The sequence below is a fragment of the Armigeres subalbatus genome, chromosome 1, assembly GCF_024139115.2.
Source record: "Armigeres subalbatus isolate Guangzhou_Male chromosome 1, GZ_Asu_2, whole genome shotgun sequence".
Taxonomy (NCBI): Eukaryota; Metazoa; Arthropoda; class Insecta; order Diptera; family Culicidae; genus Armigeres; species Armigeres subalbatus.
In genome coordinates, this window is record NC_085139.1 from 199,143,800 (window position 1) to 199,163,068 (window position 19,269).

Genomic DNA, 19,269 nt, shown 5'->3' on the forward strand with positions numbered 1-19,269 from the left:
ACTAGGGAGATTTGGTCTGCTCATCCAGGTGATTGGTTTCATAATCCACATGATCCCGGGATGGGTACGAGTCATGTCATACGACTTGACGTAGACTCGGAGTTTGGAATCAAAACATTAAATAATTTTTCGTTGACGTATTCGCTGTACCTCCTCTATTTTAGTAGGGTTGTTGCTCCTTGACTTGTTTCTTATTGTTGTGATTTTTTCAGCATTAAGCACGCATGTTAGCAAAAAGAAGCTACGAAATTGCTGCGGTATTTCTTTGTTTGGAAAACGGGACAGTTCTAAAATAGCACATTTTGCAAAGTCTGAAAATGTTATAAACAGAATTTTTAAACTTCAAATACTATTATCAATAAGAATTCTTAAAATGCCCTATATTTGCTTGAGTAAATAAGGGCTTAATAGTAAAAAACAAAGCAATTCTAATTTTGTTTTTAATTATTAGTTTTATTTCCAGAAGTTTTGAATAAACAAATTGCTAATAATTCTACATAGCATGGAAGTTGTCGTTTCCAATATCAATACCTATAATCAAACTCCATAGATCCAAAAGTTAGAAGTTAAATGTAAATACGTTACGTTTACAAGTCCTACGTCTACTCGCGGTTATGTTGAAAACATTACCCATTCCTCGTTTTTTCTTGAAATGATTCCGGAGATGGTAGTACTTTTAATGTTTATTGAATTTCTAATCCCGCCTAATAAATCATTTTTAAAAAATTCTCTGTTTGTAATTTTAAAAAATTATTTTCAATTCCGTTGGCTATACCTTGCCGTGTTAAATTTCAGTGATTCTACAGTCGGGATTCGCTGGTTGGGATTTTAATACTTGGGTCACTTTTTAGTTGGGCCTCCGCTGGTTGGGCCATGGCCCAACTAAAAAGCAACCGTACGTCAAAATTCAATGTTAACACGGAAAACGGGATTGGGCGTCACTGGACATCATTTGTGACGTTCAAGTCGAAACACACGTGCTCAAATGGCTGTCAGTTGGCCCAACTAAAAAATCGAATTCGTTAGTTGGGCCGAGGTCGTGGCCCAACCAGCGAATCGCGACTGTACTTTTCCTCTGATGACAGCGTTCATCCACTTCTCCTCGCGTATACTCAACTTTAAAATTTATCATTATTAAGGTTAGAAGGAAAAAAATAATTCAATACCAAATTTTCAAAACGACTTATCTGCTTATGTAAACAAAGATACAAACGTCGATTTGACAAATCTGATTGCACTCTCTCGCAAACCAACACCATCAATACGTAGACGAAGGCTTCCGCTACCTGTTAATGGTGTTGGTTTGCGTGGGAGTGTTATCAGATTCGTCAAATCGACGTTTGAATCTTTATTTACAAAAGCAGATAAGTCGTTTTGAAAATTTGGTATTGAATTCATACATATTTAGAGTCTGTCTCATTTGGAGAATTAAACTTAAAAGTGACAGTTCGAAAATTAAAAAATCACCCCGTTATAAGAATGGCTGGTGCTACCCAGCAATTCCAATAGGACATCGATGGAAAATGATTCGATATCTGTCAAAAGTAATCTTGCTCTGCGAGCAGGGTTATTCGATAATTATTGAAATGTCACTTTTCAGTTTAATTTCAGTTTAATTATCCAATTGAGACAGACCCTTATTATGCCTTTCCGGTCGGGATAGCTGCATTTTTCTTTCGTGTTCATTTTTTCGCTAAGCTGAGATCTCATCAGGCAAAAACCAGGCTATTGACATCCTATTGTTTAGCCCATCACCAGATCATAGCCAGGATGTCCCGGGCTATAAATTTTTTTCATACTGCACGGAGAAACACGTTTACTCATTAATGGGTACTTTTTCTTTGCTATCTCTTTTCCTCTGCTGAAAAATTTACCCATTTTGAGAGAATAAGTGGATCTACTCATTTAAATGAGTAAATCCACTTATTCTCCCAAAATGGGTAAATTTTTCAGCAGAGAGAACGAGATAGCAGACAAAAAGTACCCATTAATGAGTAAACGATTTTTACCGGGTGCGTTTCAATGATGACAGCGGTCTATGTCTATTGATGATGATGACACCACGCATGTCACCGGCTCGGCAAAAACCGCCGAGTGCTCGGACTGCCAAATGTCAAACACCGCGAAAGAAAACGCCATTCCGTGTGTGCGTGTGATGTTTACCAACTGCAAACTCCGTGTGTGCGTTCAGCAGACAAAATTGGTCGACAGTGGCGAAGGAAAAAAAATCATTCAATCATCATTCGCTGGTTGGCAGGCGAACTTTTTCTTTGGAGTAGAAAGTTTAAAGAGTGCAATTCGGTGGTGAAAAGTGCTAGGAAAACTAGTGAAATTGCAGTAATTCGGTAAACGGTGAGTTGTGGAACGCGTTCTGGATAAATTTGGTGCCGTTTGATGGTGTTTTCGTGACAAAAATCGCGTCGAAAAATAGCAAGCAGGGCGGGTGTGGTGAACAACTTGAAAAGGGGGCGACCGATTTTTATGCTTACTCCTAGGGCTCCGCTGGCCGAGCATTCTTGAACGGGGCTGGTTGTGTGGTGCGTTGTGTTGGTCGGATCGGTGCGAGGGTGTACGCGGAGGAGTGCACTCAAGTAGTAAACAAAAATCAAAATGGCTGCTGCTTCAGTGCTTTATTCAGTAGTGCAGTTCTCGTTCCGTTTTGTGACTATTCGAGCGAAATTCAATGAGACAAGCTGTACGACCATTAATGCTGTTCAATGTCATGAATTATGCTGAATTTATGCACGACTGAGTGGATAAGTTATGCCAACATGTAACATTCTAGCGTCTGATTATGGTGACTAATAGAATTCCGGGAAAATTATTTATTGTCAATGAATAAGAGTAAATCTCATATCGGGACCGCTTTGCGATTTGGGCGTAACTTATTTTGTAAACAAACATTGTTTCATGGATTCAGCAGAATGCAAGCGATTTTCCCCAAAACTAGTTCCCCTATCTGATAGAGGAAAGCCTACTCTGTTGAATACATACCGTGGTTTTCTCGGGAAATGCCTCCTGGAGCAGGAATTCGCCTTCCAATGTTTGTTTACAAAATAAGTTACGCCCAAATCGCAAAGCGGTCCCGAATATCAGAATCTGAGAATGAGAATGAATCTTTACTAGAAGAAAAACATGTTGCCTTACTTTACTCTTATTTTGGAGCATTCAGCAGAAACGACGAATTTTTAAGTAATTTGTTTTACGTCTCATTTCTTTTGTACAGCAATAAATTGATTTCCTTAAAAATCTCTTTTCCTAATTTTTTATTTTTGAATTTGTAAAATATAATTCGCTCTCATCGAAATCTAATCCTGAAATCTGGAATATTTGGAATCAGTGTGAATTGATTGAAGGCATTCTGCTGTCGTGTTTATTTGTTTATATAAAGGCAAACATTGTTACGGAAAACCACGGGGTCGGATGCTCTTCGATAGTAAGCCCGTTCATCGGAATCTAATACGGCGAATACGGCTGAGTGAAAAGAAGGAACGATAGACGATCCAGCAAACATTCAAAATGGAGTAGTAGTTCTTCGCTGGACTATACGTTGTTGCAACAGTGAAGAAGAGAACAAGCTTTGACATACCCATACCAGTAGAAGCAATCGAGAATGTCCGGAGAAAGGCAGAGATTGGAAGAAAACTAGGAGGAATAGTCATAAAACCCGCTTTCAGCATTTCCACAGATCAGATTAGCTCGAGCTAAGTCAGTCATAAAAAGTAAGTTTCATCAGTAATATAGACTTATTTGCATCTTTGTTTCCGTTTTCGGTCCTTCCTTTATTAATTTTGAATTTCATTTACCTGTTTAGATGTTTCTTCATTCACCTGTTAGAAACAGGACTATGTTCATAGCACTGAATTACCAAAGAGATATTTTTGAGTCATTGTATCGTTTGTATCATTTATTATCTTAGTTTTTGCGTTATCGCTTTTAACTTGAATTGTGGAATTCTATGGGAATGGAAGACAGCATAATCGGATGGATTTATTATTCTTATAGAATCAGCAATTATCGAAAACGTTTCGTATCATGGAAATCTCACTCGAGAAAATCGAAATTATCAAGTGATTTCACCAACAATTTCAGTATCTACAAATTTTATTGTCTGGGAATTTTAAATACGATTATCATTCTGTCAAGCTCACAACAGATAAAAAAATATACCGTCATTGGGGAGCCAATGGGCCAAATGAGGGTGAGAATGGGACATATTTCAAATACATAAACTGCCTGTAGAATGGAGGGCAAAAAAATAAATTATGAAAGATCTTCTGAATGGATTTCGTTATCGGATATCAGTCAAGATTCTGTCTAGCAATTATCTTCTGAGCGTTTGACACTAAAATCTAGAACATATACTTTTTGTTATAATTAACAAATTATTAATTACAGGTTCATTTATTACAATTATAAATTATTATATTATAATAAGTAAAAACTATAATTTTCAATGTCAGATTATAACAATATTCTACCCCAATTCAGTTATATCCTTTATGATCCAAAATCAGGGATTGAATGCAAAATTAAATGAAAGAATATCTCAATTATCATAGCTGTATGCACTGATGACATGGACTATACCATGAGAGGCGTTTTTTCGCAAGCTGTTACTACAATAAGGAACTGATTATGGGGGCTCTACTCCATGGTAAATTCCTCTAAAAACAGCTTCAATTGCGGGGGAGCCGGTTCCGATGATGCATTTCAACTCAGATGTGGAAAAAATTTTGGCAATCGACGGAAGATAATCGCGAATATATCGACTTGTCTACTAGCTAGATTCAAGTTTGTACGGGTGACCTTCATCGGCTCCGATCACAATTTAGAAGATTGGCCGACCCGATTAAAACGCAGGGTCGAAGCTAACGCTTCTATTATTATTTTTTATTGTCTGGTTGTCTGGTATTGGCTAGTTCGTCTCCGTTCTTGATTAATGTTCTTTAGTGGTATTGCGGTTGATGGTCTCGAATTAATCGACTCAGCTTCAGATATAATTTTCCATAGCGTTTTCTCATTCGCATCTGTATAGACGTGTTCTACCAGATCAACCTCAGCGGTGCAGAATTCTGGAAAGTATGCCCTAGGAAGCTTCATCTGGTCAACTCCGAACAGTTTAGTCCATCGAAACCAGCGCGTACTGAAAGTCGAACTATCACGCAACGCAAGACAAGAGCGTCCTCTTCCGGTAACCATAGGGGTTCCAAGACTCTTTCACTTATGTCAAATTTGTTTTTCCAACTTAGAATTTGTTTGGGTATTCTCCACAGAAAATCCGATAAGAATTGTCAGAAAAGTATATGTGAGGAATACCGATCAGATAATATATTATTTCTCATGAAATTCATCTTTATTTGAATTTTTTAATGAATTCCTTGTTAATTTCTTCCAGTGATTCCTTAGAAGTATTTGATTGGAACGGAAATATAAGGGCTTTGGTTATTTTATCAGTTCTTCCAAAAAAATCTTTCGAGAATTATTGAAAAAAAAAACACTTCTTGCGTTCTTTTAGGATTTTCTTCGAGAATTCAACCACAAGTTCCTTCAAAAAAATTTCTAGGATTTTTTTCTTGAATTCTTGGCGATATCTTCCAGGAATTCCTCAGTATAATCTTTCAATCAATCCTTAATTATTTTTTTCAATGAATTCTTTTGGTAATTTTTATAGGAATATTTTGAGCACTTTCTCTGGAAGTTGCTTCAGGAATTTATCTGGAAATTTCTGCAAGAATTCCTCCATCCCAATTCATTTAATCCCTCTGGAATCCTATCTGAAGCTCCATAAGGAATTCCTCCGGAATTTTCTCCATTAGTTCTTTTAGGAATTCGTCCGGAAGATCCATTTCTCCGGAAGGTTCTTTAGGAATTTTTCCAGATGTTCCTTTGAAAATCCCTCCAGAAGCTCTTCCAGGAATCGCTCCGGAAGTTCTTCTAGGAATTTCTCCGGAAATTCTTCCAGGAATTCCCCCAAAAGTTCCTCCGAGGCACTTCAAGACGAATTCCTGCAGGAACTTCCGAAAGACTTCCCGAAGGAACTTCCAGAGGAATTTCTGAAGCAACTTCTAAAAAAATCCTGAGCAAAGTTCTTGAGGAGCTCCTGAACGAACTTCCGAGAAAGTCTTTGAAGAATCTTCGGTGGCATTTATATATGAAACTTGCTGAAGGAAACTTCGAGCAAATTCCTGAACAAACTTCCGGAGGAATTACTAACAGAATTTCGAGAGCAATTCCTGAAGGAACTCCAGTTGAAATTCCAGATGATTTCTTTGAGGAATTTCAGGAAGAATTTCCGAAGGAAAACCGGAAGATTTCCGGGCGGAGTTTCCGGTGAATTGTAAGAATTCTGGTTGAAATGCTTGAGAACTATTTGGAGTAATTTCTGGATTTCCAAATTCTATCCAAAACCGAAATAACTTTATTTGAAACTCGTAGGGATTTTCTTGGGGAAATTTTCGAAGGATTGTTGTGGTGGATTTTTGGTTGAGACTTTCTTAACTTTTTCATGTTGGACTTTTGAAGGACTAGAGGGCCGTACACTAATTACGTAAGCAATTTCAACCCCCTCCCCCCATGTAAGATTTTCAGGGCTGTTACAACAGTCGCGGATTTCGCGATTTTCGCGTTTTTCGCGAATTTCGCGGATTTGTCGCGGATTTACCCTTCCAGTCGCGAAAATCGCGGTTCCGTCAAACATTGTCGCGAAAATCGCGGATTTATAATTACACTGTTGCGAAAATCGCGATTTCCCCTAATTTAATTTTATGATTAATTCAACATGTCAATTATGTGGGCGTTTGCAAAATAAGCAATCCGTCAAGATACAAACACATGGTATTTGAATAATCTTTCAATAGTTGTATGGATGTTGGTTTAATTGGATACATAGAAAGTCTGTCGAAATGTCAGAACGATCATATTGCATTTCTGGATTACCGAAATGCCGAGAACTATTTATTTTATTGCTTAGAACTTTTGTGCCGCTAATTGCGGAATTACAATTGACGGGGCCAAACGCAAAGGGGTGTAAGTGACAAAAAGTTAGTTTTGAGAAAAATGAGTGCAAAGTTTTCCAATATTTTTTTGCTTCATACAAATCGTATAAAAGTTAAATAAATTACTGATTTTCTGTGAATTTTCACATTTTTTATAAACATCGTACAAATTATATCAACATATTGCCGCAAAGCACAAGAACCAAAGAATTTTTTGCTGTAGTCAGCTCAATTTTGACCAAAATGTCACTTACACCCCTCTGCTTCTAACCCCCTCAATTATGATTACTTGCGCTGCATAGAGGGTGGACGATAAAGTCGGATCAAACGCAGTAATATTCACACCTGCAACTGCCGGGACGGAACTGATAGCTGATCGAAGCTCTCTTTATTTAGGTGTTTTTAAATTTATAATATTAGGTTCAACACCAATAAGGAAAGGAATTAGGAGGATTTAACGATTGAAATTAAGAGGAAGGCGGCCGCCTTGCAAGTCAACCAAGGGCTTCGCCAATTATTTTGAATTAAAATTACCACATTAAAATGATTGTAAGGATAAAATTTAGTAAAGAAAAAAAACACAAAAACACCAATAAAATAAACAAAAATTGCAATGATAGGGTCCCGACGGTTCCGGCTTCTCCCATACTAAAATACAAGATGGCTGAATAGTGAATTTGGCAGATTGGAATATCTAGTGGTGTATTCATCTTGCCCTCGAGTGTCTCGCTGTAATCTTTTCTTTGCGCGCTATTCTCCAGTGGTATGTTAAATTTCTGCTGAAGGATTGAAGTCTAGGTTGGGAATGCCACATTTTGACAATCCTCGCCAATATTAGCTGCCAAATAGAAAATCCTTGAATTGTTCGACCTTTCTTTTTGTGAGAAAGGATCAGATCGCCTTTCAATAGTTGGGCCGATATTCAGAAATCCGAATATCGTCGGTTGAACGACGTCCAGTTTTGTACCATGCTCAATGACTCCCACTATTGCAGGCGTCTCATTCATATCATTCAGTATTCGTCATTTGTTTTATTATGCATTTAACTAACTTTTTGATAGGCTAGATTTTGTTCCATTACCTGCGCTTCAAAATTCCTCGCTGTTCTTATATCCATTGAGAGTTCGTTCGTGATTACTTAGTTGCAACAAACTATCTGACTGAACTTGAGCCTTGAGACTCCAAACGAATCCTACGATGGATAGCACATACGGCGTTGTAATGCTCACTACAGATGGCAAAACGCCATCGTGTACGCGGCCTACGATGAAGCCTATGGCCTCTTCTGGAATGTCTAGTGCATGTTATCTTCGCTTGACGCTCTTCCGGCAAATGGACAACGTGTCGAGTCTTTTGGGAAATAATTAGGAAATAATAAGACCAATTTCTTCAAAAGCAAGCGATTCTCTATAGAGCTCTGCAGAGGCCCGAACAAAGCTTGACGAATCTTGTGATAATTGTGAGAAAAATCTAACTTCACTGGCGGCTAATTCGGGTTTCTACTGAATTGATAATATAAGCTTAGCAATACCCATCCATTATCTCATACGTAGTGATAATGACATAATTTTTCAAATCGTGAACATTATCCAAGTTCTTAAAAAATCGCAGGCCTTAGAACCGTTCATGTCCGCCTCTGATATCATTTCGCCTTAGTGCTTTTTAATAAGATTCGTCAAGCTTTGTTCGGGCCTCTGCAGAGCTCTATAGAGAATCGCTTGCTTTTGAAGAAATTGGTCTTATTATTTCCTAATTGGCGGATTGATGGAAGTAGAAGTACACAATGCAATGAACGATCAATAATAAAATAATATTGATGCGTCCAAGCCCTTGTAAAACGATAGTAGAGATTAGAAGAATACTTTATAGGGTACTAAAAAGTATAATTCAAATATAGTCCTTGAGCTAACTGGTATTTACCTATAACTGCCATCTGCACAACCAACTTATAAAGAAATATATTATCGAATCAAATGGGGGTTTTCCCGGAAACATTAAAAATTGAATTTCTTCAACGCTGCACATATATTTTCTGTGGCTCATGATATGGTTTAAGTGTTAACTATGCGGTTTTAGATATTACATAAATTAGCGAATGTTCTTTCATTTTGTTTTCTATCGACGAATATGCCAATAGATTAGAAGCAAAAGTATTGTATTTTTTAAAAATTATAAGACGTGTTTTGAAATAAGAAACCATATTTTTGTTTGTCGCGGATTTGTTTTTACAGTCGCGGATTTCAATTTGCTAGTCGCGGATTTCGCGGATTGGAATTCGACTATTTTGTAACAGCCCTGGATTTTTCCCATATAAATTATTTTTAATTTATATGGAGCGTAAGAAAATAGTAGCCCCCCTTCATCCCCTAAGTGCTTACGTAATTAGTGTACGACCCCTAGGAAGAAACTCCTACACTGAGGATACTGGTCGTAAGAACATCATACGTTTCTCTTTAGAAATTATATGTTGTGTATCACACTAAGGCGAAACCAAACGATTTAATCGAGAAAGGCATCGTCACCGCTAGGTGGATTAATTTGGGTTTTTATTTATATGAAACGTGAGAAAATGACAGAACCCCCATCCCCTATGGTCCAATGCACCGAGTTCATCATTGACGTTTGAGCGGTGCGCTGTTTACTTAGAATGAATACTTTTTCATTCATTGAGTTCATGCAAGTGTTCATTTTTAGTAAACAGCGCCCGTCTCAAACGTCATTGTGTTCATTCGGTGCATTGGACCATATGTGCTTACGTAATGCATTGACGTTTACTAAGAATGAATACTTTTCATTCATCGAGTTCATTCAAGTGTTCATTTTTAGTAAACAGCGCACCGCTCAAACGTCATTGTGTTCATTCGGTGCATTGGACCATAAGTGTACGACCCCTAGTGTGTTAGCTAGTGTTAGAAGTAATCATTCACTCTCAAGTTTTAATAAATAACGAACAACAATAAATTAAAGAGAAGCAAATACCTCTTTGAATCATGGGGAGGTGCATCGAATGAACACAATGACGTTTGAGAGGTGCGCTGTTTACTAAAAATGAACACTCTTTCATACATCGAGTTCATTCAAAATGAATTTCGGCACCGCTCAAACGACAAATAATGAACCTATGCACTGCCCAATAGACCTGTGCAGTGGTTCATCGAATTCACTCACCCGATAGACTAACGCAAAATGAACTCCCCCAAGAAATTATGACGTTTGAGCGGGTCGCATAATGAACGCAAAATGAACTTTTGTTCGAGAAGACGACCCGCTCAAATGTCAAAATCCATCGGGTGAGTGAATTCGATGAACCCCTGCATAAGTCTATTGATTTTCACATTTGAGCGGGTCCTGTTCATTATGCGACCCGCTCAAACGTCATAATTTCTTGGGGGAGTTCATTTTGCGTTAGTCTATTAGGTTCTGCAGCATGACGTCACGAATGAATTCGGTCCTCGTCAAATGAACTTTTTTGACAGTTCAGTAGTACTTTCCACTGACTCCGACGCGGACTCCGACAAGGTTCAAGTTCGTGATTGGTTGGCTGCCCCCGAGTCCAACGCGAAGTACTTCTAATCTGTCATCAGTTTGAGGTTAGATACAGACGCTGCAGAACCTAATCACAAGCCATGGAAACAAGTTTATAGCACTTGTATACAAAATAGAATCGGATAGACAGCTCCCACCAAGAAGCTATGGGGCAGTGCAGAAGTTCATTATTTGACGTTTGAGCGATGCCGAAATTCATTCTGAATGAACTCCATGTATGGAAAAATGTTCATTTTTAGTAAACAGTACACCGCCCAAACGTGTTCATTCGATGCATCTCCCCATGATGATACGCTTAATTTTTGATCATTTACTGTTGCGCCATATTTTTCTCGTACATCATCAGAACCGGTGCCCCCCGCAATAGGCCTTTTCACGAGACGTTTAAAATCAGCTGATTTTACCGTCAATTGACAGTTCTGCTATGAAAGTGACAGCTTCAGGGTTGCGGGCCTGTTCAGCGGTTGTAAACAAGTGCAGTCTCGGCAGTGTCACATGAAAAGGTCTATGGGCCCCAGAAAGCAAAAGTTGATATTGACAACCTTCCACGTTGCAAATAGACTCCCAAAAAAAATGAACTCCCCTAAGAATTTATGACGTTTGAGCGGGTCGCATAATGAACGAAAAATGAACTTTTGTTCGAGTGAACGACCCGCTCAAATGTCAAAATCCATCGGGTGAGTGAATTTGATGAACTCCTGCACAGTTCTATCGTCCGCAGTTTGCAAGGTCGGCATCCGGGCTTCTTTAGGGACGTGCTACACAAGTGATGATTTTGTACTACTTTGCAGTGGCTTTCAGAGACGAACTCGGTGGTCTAGTGGTTATTGCTTCTGCCTTATAAGCGGGAGGTCGTGGGTTCAATTCCAGGCTCGTCCCTTTCCTAATTTGTATTTCTATCTTAGTTCTTTCTGTGTTTCACGTTTATACCAAAACGATTCCTACTGTTATAACCTTCCACACAATCTCAAAACCTCCCGTGGCACCTATGAGAGGTCGTAGAGTTCTCTGCATCTAAGTAGGTGTCCAACAAACCATCCTTCCCCATCCTTAGCATTCGCAAGGACGTGGCCAGGACAGATCTCGACTATTGGAGAGTGCATTGGTTCCATCTTAGAGTTAGTGATTAGTCCTAAATCAATATCTGTGGTAACGGATGAAAGTGACACTACTCTCATACAATAGTCATGGCTTGTACCACCTACGAATTTGTGCAAACTGCAAAATGCAAAATGCAGCGGCTTTCTGATTCCCACTAGGGATCCTATAATGAGAGATACGCAAATACTTTTCCAGACGATTTAGCAACGCTGTTACTTTTGTTAGCAAATGCTTCCAGCACTTGTCGCAGCGCAAAATGTTGAAGCTTGTATATGACTTTGCATTTGATAACAATTTGGAATATGTTTGTCTGTCCACTAACAGTGTTTAAAAAAGCATTGTCACTAAAATAAAAGTGGAATACAAATAAGCAAAATACGATACATAAACTAGATTACTTCTACTCGCGAAAGTAAAACAAATTGTTTAATCGATGAAACTTTTCTTAAAATCTATCTCAATACCTCTCAATTTTCAACAATAACAACGCTCATTTGGCTCATGTTTTGACAGTTCTCAATAGACTTATGCAGGGGTTCATCGAATTCACTCACCCGATGGATTTTGACATTTGAGCGGGTCGTCTTCTCGAACAAAAGTTCATTTTGCGTTCATTATGCGACCCGCTCAAACGTCATAATTTCTTGGGGGAGTTCATTTTGCGTTAGTCTATTAGGCTTTCAGCGATCGTGTACGTACACGCACGTTTCACTCACACTTTTACTCGGTTTGTTTGCAACCACGAGCAGCTGTCACGGCAAAATCAAATGAGATTGTTTGCAACCACGAACCGTGCGTTCGTGTTGATGAGAAATGTCGGCAAGACCCTAATGCTCGATTGGCTCACAATGGCTGCTTTTGCATATCTCTCATTATAGGATCCCCGATCCCTAGTTCCCACGATTAAACGTTGCACAATAGACCTGTGCAGGAGTTCATCAAATTCACTCACCTGGGATTTTGACATTTGAGCTGGTCGTCTTCTCAAACAAAAGTTCATTTTGCGTTCATTATGCGACCCGCTCAAACGTCATAATTTCTTGGGGGAGTTCATTTTGCGTTAGTCTCACGCTCGTCCGGCTGAACTCAATTTTGAGTCGCTTTAACTCAAAATAATAACTTCTTCAGAGACGTCAAACGCTGAGTAACTGAGAATTATTATTTTGAGTTAGTTTGACTCATTCTGTATAAATCGAAGCAGAACTAGAAAATGAGTTCACAGTGAAAATTTGAAGAAGTCCAACGGCCGCTGATAAAATTCATGTAAGTTTCTCGGTAAGTTTAACCTAAAGCAGGAACTAATAATTATTAGTTCCTGCCTAAAGTCTCAACCAAATTGAATATTTGGATCTTTTTCGTTGCAACTGAAGTACAACTATTCAAACAAGGTAACCCGCATTTCTTGTTTCAATATGAATAAATTTATCAAGTAGTTTCTCGGTATTTTATAGATTGTAGTTTTGGGAATTTGGCGGTGCCCTCATACACTACGTTAGATATCAGCATCAGTGATCGCTATATTAAGACACCCAGATACTGTTCAAATCCGATATGAAGGCTCAAAGGAGGTTTACGAAGAGGTCCACGGTTAGAACCCTAACTAACGATCTTTCAGCAGCCCACAGCAGCCATTTCAGGAACGTTTTTATTATTATAGTAATCGGAGCATGTATTTGTATTTATAATGTATTACAATTTATATTTATTTGATAATAAATGAATGCGCTCTGTTTCCAAATTAATTCTTTTTCTAATGAGCAAGATTGGTTTTCTCGATTTGACAAACTCAAAATCCTATATATCAAATTTTGTGAATTTGAGTTGAAGCAACTCAAAATAAAATATCTTCTTCCGTTACTCAAAATTGAGTTCGATGGCCATAACTCAATTTTGTCTTGAGCCAGTTTTTACGATTTTGAGTTAAACTGACCCAAATTTGAGTTCAGCCGAACGAGCGTGTATAGACTAACGCAAAATTAACTCCCTCAAGAAATTATGACGTTTGAGCGGGTCGCATAATGAACGCAAAATGAACTTTTGTTCGAGAAAACGACCTGCTCAAAATCCGTCGGGTGAGTGAATTCGATGAACTCCTGCATAAGTCATTCACATTGTGGTTGCTCCCGTTGCACTAGGCGCAAGCTATTTTTCGGCTCGTCTTCTTCCTGGTTGGCTCACTGGGATTGATCAGGTGGAAGACAATTTGTAGACCTTCCGTAGACTGCGTGGTTGACAGCAGGCAGTTGTGGGCCGAGTGGAATGGAGACATATTTTATGTACGACACACGTCACTCCGGTCTTAGTTTGAATGTCTTTGAAAACTCTGTCCTTCGCAGGGTTTGAATCCAAAGGAGAATGAGAAAATCTCTCACTCATCATGTCCGTATATACTCTCGATGGGTAGCATACCTTGAGAGACGTTTTTCGGTAGCTGTTACGATAATGAACTGATTCGGGGGGCTACAACCCATGAAAAATTATAATTTAATAATTTTAATAGGCCCGAATTGCGGGGGGCACCGGTTCTGATGATGCATTTAAACTTGTTTTACACAGCTGTGCGAAAAAAATTGGTCCCCAACATTAAATGAGCGGGGGGGGGCGCCTATTCGAATCAGTTTTTTTTTCAACTTGTATACACGTGGGATAGTTTTGTTTTCGTGGCTTTTTATGATTCGAAGAGGCTTTTGTCTCTCTTTTATCGTTGTTCGTTATCTGTTCGTTAGCCAAAATTTATTCCTTCTGATTATTTGTCCACATATATAAGCATATATGTAGACGAAGAATTAGAAGGAATAAATTTTTGGCTGTTACGCCCTTTTCAAATGTTGGTCAACATTTTTGTGTATTTTTTGCCTTTCTCCTATACTAAGTATACGTAAAGGCTATATGATCGCTCCAGAAACAAACTTTTTTATGTAAGACCCGGAGACCCATAGTGTTATATTGTTTATGCGGGTCATCGCTGGACCGTCGCGTCGCTCAACCAGCGAGCGCTTTCCAGTTTGGTGCTGTAGCGACGCATTGAATTTGCCTGCGTCGCTGGAGCACTTACTGGAAAGGGACGCCAGCGACCAGCGACGTTTCAGTCGAGCGACGTAGTTGAGACAAGTTCATACATGTTCTTGATTTAATCTGCATCGACAATATACCGATCGACTCAGTTCGACGAATTGAGGTGATGTCTGTATGTATGTGTGTGTGTCTGTGCGCACCCACGTGCCAAAATGTAGCAAAAGTGTCACTCATTTTTCGGGCACTCATCTTCAACCGATTTGCTCGCAACAAGTTGCATTTGACGAAGACTTCTATCCCATTGTTTCCTATTGAAAATTGGCATGGTCGGACCATAGGATGGGAAGTTATGGCCAAAATACTTTTTTTACGGAATAATCGCGTAAAAAATGTCACTTATTTTTCGGGCACTTATCCTCAAGTTGCATTCAACGCAGACTTCTATCCCATTGTTTCCATTAACCATTACGTATTAGATCAGAAGTTATGGCCAAAATACATTTTTTTATTTGCACGAGAAAGGCACCATCACCGCTAGGTGGATTAATCAGGGTTTTTTTTATTTATTAGCAGACTAAGGCCGTAGTGGCCTGTGCAGTGCATACAAGTCTTCTCCATTCAGCTCGGTCCATGGCTGCACTTCGCCAACCACGCAGTCTGCGGAGGGTCCGCAAATCGTCCTCCACCTGATCGATCCACCTTGCCCGCTGTGCACCTTGCCTTCTTGTTCTAGTCGGATCGTTTTGAGAGCCATTTTTATCGGATAACTGTCTGACATTCTGGCTACGTGCCCGGCCCACCGCAGTCTTCCGATTTTCGCGGTGTGAACGTTAAATGGTTCTCCCAACAGCTGATGCAACTCGTGGTTCATTCGCCTCCTCCACGTACCGTCCGCCATCTGCACCCCACCATAGATGGTACGCAACACTTTCCTTTCGAAAACTCCCAGTGCGCGTTGGTCCTCCACGAGCATCGTCCAGGTCTCGTATCCGTAGAGAACTAACGGTCTTATAAGCGTTTTGTAGATAATCAGTTAGGTACGGTGGCGAACTCTATTTGATCGGAGCTTTTTGCGGAGTCCCAAGTACGTACGATTTCCTGCCATGATGCGTCTCAGAATTTCTCTGCTGGCATCGTTATCGGACTATGGGAGGTTACCAGTGAGCCCAGGTACACGAATTCATCAACCGATTTCGTCACCACCAATACAAACTCGTGGTGAGTGGCTTGCGTTGTCCTCTTTTGAGTTTCTTCCTATCATGTTCTTCATCTTCGACGGGTTGATGGCATTCTTTTTCGTTCCTACGTATAGTTGCATGTATTTAAACTAGCTGTCAAATTTCCGGATTGCTGGATCTCAGAACCATATCTAAGTTCCGGAATGGTAATGACAAAACATGCTAGACAATTGTTCATTGGTTTGCCATGGAATTTGATCTGTACGCGTAGCTAATTTATTTTTCGGTGCTAATTCCGTCCACGATATCGTTTCACACTTACTCAAAATTGGTGTAAATTGGTTGAAGTCATTTTTCGGCGACTGTTTATTTTGTTCACTCAAATGTAAACATAACATAGTTACGAGAATCCACACTATTTTGTCGGCTGGTCTTTGATATTAAGCGCTAATAAGTTGTTGTTCTTCGGAATGAATCTACCATGAATGGCCGAAAGAAAGTAACGATAGACGAATCGGCGAACTACTATAGGGAATGGGGTTTCGCACCACTAATGCTCATAACATGTTACAATTTTAGTTTCTAATGTCATTCAATGTTATTTCCAAAATCGTCATGGAAAGACAGATTCAAACTCATAAACTTAAAATATTACATGCCATTACTTCCATGATGTATAAGATGGGTCTGTGGAGAGTGTGGTCCTAACATTATTATGCATCAGAGTGTTCGATTCCCGTTCCGGGTAAAAACAATCGTATGAGTGGTTATAACTATAAGAGAGCATCCATAAATTACGTAACTCATAGAAGAGGCTCGAAGTGTGACAACTCATACTAAAATTTTAAATGATTCATACGAAAAGTTAGACAAAAGGGAGGAGGGGGTTGAAAATGGCCAATTTTTGCGTTACGTAAATGATGGATCTTCCCTAAGAGTATCATCGTGTTAGCCTCATGATGTATACGTATGCAAAATGGTAGCTTGGCTTAGAATCGTCGCAGTAAATTGTTGTGAAAGCGAGGTGACAATATCCCACAAGGGAATGTAATACCAATAAAAGAAAAGTAAAAGAAATATTGTATAATGTCCAATAGTGGACCCCTAGCCAATAGTGGACCCTTCCGCCATATTTGCATTATTACAGCATAATATAAACATTTTTCTATAAAATTCCATCGAGAGAACCTACCTTACATCTAATGATTTGATTACATACATTAGAAATGCTATAGACAATAAAAATAGATGATTGTTTTTAAATATAATTTTGTTAAAAATAAATACGAGAGTGTCAATTGAAGGAATATTTTGGGGGATCCATAATAGGGAAGAAGAACATTCCGAAACGGAACATGAAAATCAAATGAAGTGTCGACTATAGGGAAACAATTTCCTAACATGGATCCCCGGGGGGTCTACTATAGGGCAAATTCAGTCAGACTTTGAATGTAATTTTACCGAATAACGTCGTGTATTTGAGTGTTTTTTGTATGTATCGTGAAGAGGAGATGCAAAACTTGATATTAGATATCAAGCGAATTTAATTTGTTGAAATTTTTACTACTTATGGCTGGAAGAGCAAAATTTTGCTACTAGGGGGTCCACTATTGGGCATTTTACCTTAATTGCTGTAAATATATATATACTAGGGTGGCTCAAAAAACACTTTTTAAAATTTTTTGATGGGCCGCCCTCTTATTCGGTTCTATTTGATGCCCTGATGCTCTGGACAAAATTTTAGTCAAATCGGTCAACGTTTGGGCGGTGCTAAACTCGTTGGAAGTTTATATGGGAAAATGTATGCAGAAACATCCAAAAACTGTGATTTGCTGATGGAAGGCATAATTAACGATCAAGAACCATGATACTCATTTAGATCTTGTAGAATTAAATACAGAATGTTATGCTGAAAACCGCGAGAAGATTAGAGTTTATTACGCGTAGATATTAGCATTTTACTGGAGTGTTGTAGGGGTGAATTTATTTCTTTTCAAAGGTAAAAGAAACGAAATTTGCTCAAACCCCACTTCAAAGAAATGATAATAACTATGATAAAAATTCTCCAAGATCTGAATGAGTATCATAGTTCTTCATCGTAAGTTGTGTAGTCCAGCTGCAATTTACTGTTTTTGGATGTTTCTGCATACATTTTTCCATATAAACTTAAATCGAGTTTAGCACCGCCCAAACGTTGACCGATTTGGCTGAAATTTTGTCCAGAGCATCAGGGCATCAAATAGAACCGAATAAGAAGGCGGCCCATCAAAAAAATTGAAAAAAGATTTTCCCATACTAATTTGAGCCACCCTAATATATACCTTCTGTTCATTCAAAGCTGTTCAAAAAGTTAATAAAATAATATTCCAGGTATTGAGCCACCAGGAGTGGTGGCTATGTCTGAAACTCGATTCATGCATATATGCACAATATGTGATAGATTTAGTTCGGAAAATGTATTGGAGGGTAACCACTTCCTTCAGTGGGGTTTGATCCCACGAAACCAGTACACTAGACAGGTGCTTTCCCTACTGAGCTACTAATCACGTCTTTCGTTGATACCTTCTATAAGAAAATCCGATCGAGGAAATTTAGTAGAATATGAGCAGGGTTGTTACCATCAAACAGATATCAAAATATGATTAGAAACGAAAAAAAATTCAATGACAAAAAACGAAGTGGTGTTAATATACTATATATCGGTTTGGGACAGGGATGCAAGTGCTTCAAAAGGATACTCCACCAAAAATGCAGTTAAAAGAAATCTAAATAAACATATCTCGATGCTTCGGTATGACTAAGGCTTCTTCCAGCAGTGTGTTAAGTGTATTACAATAAGGATAGAACAGAACTTGCCCATACGCACGTACACAACCAGTTCTCGCACCATGCGCTTTACATGAAATGAAAAGTAGAAAAATGCCGATATTGTTATAGGTGAAGAAAAACTTTGTCGCGGTGTTTATACAAGCCATGAAAACACCATCAAACGGATGTATCGTCCCTGGTGTGCTGTCAGCAGCACCAGCCAGTGAGGAAGGGAGAAACATGTCATGCAGAGCTGCAAGCGAGACTCGTAGAAAAGTGCTACCATGCTAGTGTTTCCCGAACAATATTGATCGCGAGTCGCGCGCGCTCTCTCTGTATGCTTGTGGACGACGATAAGAGCAGTGTTAAAAAACTAGACGAAATCAATTAATTTGTATGTTTTTTTTCTTCCTGGTTCCTGGTTCGTTCGTGAATATATAGGTGTGGATTATTTCGCCCGTGGATACCAATATGAGCTATCAAATGCCGCAAAATCGAACAAGTGAGTACCCTTTTCTATTTTTTACTAACTGCCAAATAAATATGTCACCACGTATGTAGGAGAAAACAGTAAAAAATGTACCCCTTAAGCTTTATCAGTGTATAAACCAATATAAACAAGA

General features: G+C 38.9%; 1 protein-coding gene across 4 annotated transcripts in view; it reads left to right on the plus strand.

Annotated features, from left to right (window-relative positions):
• Positions 1–2,196: 2,196 nt before the first annotated feature.
• LOC134205659 (armadillo segment polarity protein) overlaps positions 2,197–19,269 on the plus strand; it is a 114,442-nt gene continuing 97,369 nt past the window's right edge. For 3 of the 4 annotated variants that reach the window (XR_009978173.1, XR_009978174.1, XM_062681144.1), the window contains exons 1-2: positions 2,197–2,352; positions 19,088–19,148. Coding sequence is in view for 2 of the 4 variants with exons in the window: in XM_062681144.1 (XP_062537128.1) it covers positions 19,118–19,148 (31 nt within the window). In the remaining 2 variants the exon portion in view is untranslated. Of the gene's footprint in view, positions 2,353–3,410; positions 3,723–19,087; positions 19,149–19,269 lie in introns of those variants that run through there. The other variant, XM_062681145.1, reaches the window with a different exon arrangement.